This window comes from Myotis davidii, unplaced genomic scaffold (genome assembly GCF_000327345.1).
Source record: "Myotis davidii unplaced genomic scaffold, ASM32734v1 scaffold820, whole genome shotgun sequence".
Lineage (NCBI taxonomy): Eukaryota > Metazoa > Chordata > Mammalia > Chiroptera > Vespertilionidae > Myotis > Myotis davidii.
In genome coordinates this window covers 87780-90630 of record NW_006291981.1, presented here as the reverse complement: position 1 = coordinate 90630, position 2851 = coordinate 87780, and the positions used below count along the sequence as shown (strand labels likewise).

General features: G+C 49.7%; 1 protein-coding gene across 4 annotated transcripts in view; it reads left to right on the top strand.

The window, feature by feature from the left end:
* Positions 1-2851, top strand: part of KNOP1 (lysine-rich nucleolar protein 1) — a 21598-nt gene that overhangs the window by 2112 nt on the left and 16635 nt on the right. For 2 of the 4 annotated variants that reach the window (XM_015565061.1, XM_015565059.1), the window contains exon 2: positions 1759-2657. In XM_015565061.1, coding sequence (XP_015420547.1) covers positions 1761-2657 — 897 coding nt within the window. In that variant the 5' untranslated portion in view covers positions 1759-1760. Of the gene's footprint in view, positions 1-334; positions 501-1758; positions 2658-2851 lie in introns of those variants that run through there. The other 2 variants (XM_006765346.2, XM_015565060.1) reach the window with 2 other exon arrangements.

Sequence of the window (2851 nt, the reverse complement as noted above, 5' to 3'; positions counted from 1 at the left end):
ATATCACTGAAGCAAGCAAGCCTCATGTTAGTTTCAAGCTGCCTGGCCGCGGCCGCCATCTTGGCTGGCAGTTAATTTGCATATCACCCTGATTAGCCAATGGGAAGGGTAGTGGTCGTATGCTAATTACCATGTTTCTCTTTTATTAGCTAGGATTACACCCCTTTTCCTCCCACAGCTACTTGCTTGTTGATGGCAGGCGTTTCATCTTGTTCACCTTTGTATCTTCAGGGTGCATCCCTCATTCAGTGAGTACACATCAGCACCTGTTATGTGCCAGGTACAGAGTTAGGCTCTGGGAGTAGAGACAGACCTGGCTTTATTGTGCTTTGCTTTCTTGCACTTCACAGGTGTTGTGTTTTTACAAATTGAAGGCAACACCCTCCACCAGCAAAAAGGTTGCTGCTTGCTTTATGGTGCTGCTCCCTTTATTACAGTGGTCTGGAACCGAACCTGCAAAGGCCTGCCTGCGCAGCAGCAAACAAGACAGGAGTGGATGAGTGGGTGTGCCCTGTCTCTCGGGTGCTCGGGGAGCCGTTATAAACGCACCTGAGCTCTGCCTCAGGCCTGGCAGGTCCAGTGCGAGGCCCTGGGCTCTGATGCAGGAGAGCTGTGAGCTGAGAAGCTCCTGGCCTTGCCCTCCCACTGTCCAATCCCCCATGAGGGCACATTGTTTCTGGCTTCTGGGTTATCCAGGGAACAGCAGGAACTGGGTGCTGACTAGAGAGAGAAATAGCCCAGCTAGAAGCTGAAATGTGTTGAGGGCTCCAGCCCCTTCTCACAGGCACCTCCTTGACATTACCCCTCCCCCCTCCCCCAAATGCTGGGAACTCTAGGTTGCTGTGTGTCACCTTCAGTCACTAAATGTGAGAAATTTATTTGAAAATTAACAAGCTTGCAGGCTGGATGTCCTCATTCTCCCCACTCCACCACGATTTTGTTCAACCCCTCTTTTATAGATGGGGAAACTGAGGCCTGAAGAAGGCACTGGCTATGAGGCAAGAGTACCAGAGTCACCACTTGAACTCTAACTGGAGTTCTTCTCACCATACCTCGCTGCTGCTCTTATTACTAGTTGCAGGGAAGTAATAGGGATAATAAGTCAATGGAGTGCAGGTTGGGGGAATTAGTTTCCAGACACAAAGCAGAAGAGCTGTTTAGATGAACCAAGTTAACGGGTTAATTTTTCCACAGTCACTGCGGTGGGAATGGGCAAGAAGGACTGGCCTCAGGGTTTTATTTACCATACCCTTCACCCATAAAAGGGGAGCCCTTGGAGGCAGTGCCTGATTTTTCTGGTTTGATTGCAGTTCTACCCTCTGGCAGGCACAGGGTCGAGCAGTTGGTAAATTTCTGTTGAATGACCAGGCTTAAAGACTTGAGGAGAAGGGTGTTAGGAAAAAAGAGTCAACAATGTAGCAAGCACTTTCCTTGGGTTATTTTCTTTATTCTTTGCTACAGCTCTTTGAGAAGTGGTATTTCCCCCATTTTCCAGATGGGGAATTAAAACTCAGGGAGAATAGGTGAGTGACTTAAAGTAATTGGTTTGGATTTGAGCCTGGGGCTGAGTGAATTTTGGCTCCATTCTATTTCTTTGGTCATATTTGCCCAGGCTCTACGGGAATCATGCCCATTTTCCCATTCCCTACCATTTCAGACCATCCACGCAAAGAAACATGACTTTTGGCAAGACCTAGGTGAATTGTACACAGGCTGGCGTGGTGTAGGGATAACTTGTACCTTTTTTTTCTTTTTCAGGAATGATCACCAAGACCCACAAAGGAGACCGGGGCCTTTGGCTTCCAGAGAAAAACAAGAAGAAGAAGGTGGTGGTTAAAGAACCAGAGGCTCAGTACTTGGTTTTGAACAGTAACAGCTATAACACTGAGGTCTGTCCCACCACAGCCGTGTCACCCACGAAGAGTGGCATCCAGGGCCAGGCCAAGACCCCTCTGGTGAAGAAAAAGAAGAAGAAGAAGAAAAAGAAGGAGTACAGCACTGTCTGTGAGGAGCTCCGAGAACCTGAGACCACGTTCTGTGCCAGGCAGACAGAGACGTCTCCCAGCCCCAGGACACAGGCTCTCATTCCACCCAAGTTCCTCAATGGGGAGAAGAAAAAGAAGAGGAAGTCCTCATGGCCTCTGGCTCTGTCTCCTGGTGTGAGGGTGAAGACCTCCCTGGACCCCAGACAGGTCGAGGAAGTGACCAGCGTTGGCAGAAAGCTCAAAAAACACAAGAAGGAGAGAAAGGCCCAGGAGGTGGCAGCCTTCTCGGCCAGGGACGCCCTGCATGCATGCTCAGTGGGAAAGAATGACCAGCAACGGGCAGCCTTGGGGCAGAAGAGGAAGCAGGGAGGCCCCAGGGAACACAACGTGAACAAGAAGAAGAAAACGAAAACCCACCAGGAGGAAGACACTTCCCTTGGCCACCCCAAGCCTTACAGGTCCATGGAGAGCAGTCCTAGGAAAAGATGTGCAAAGAAGCCAGTCAGAGTTGAGGCTTCAGAGTACATCGTGGTAGGAGACAGCCTCAAGGCCCCTGCGAAGAAGAAAATGAAGCCCACTAAAAGGGCTGAGGAGCCAGGCACTGAGGAGCCAGCTCTGAAGAGGAAGAAAAAGAAGAGGAAGGAGAGCAAAGTAGCAGAACTTTGGAAGGAGGTAGGTTGTCCTTCAGGGTGGAAGTTGGGAGTGTGTGTGTGTGTGTGTATGCAGCGCACGTGTACTCAACTTTTTAGTGTCAGAACCTTTTTTATACTGACTTAAGCCAGAAGAGGGATTTATTGACATGTTCAACTGACTTCCTGAGAGGTGAGTCTGGCCCAAGAGGAGGGGCTCCATTAATTGACTGAAGG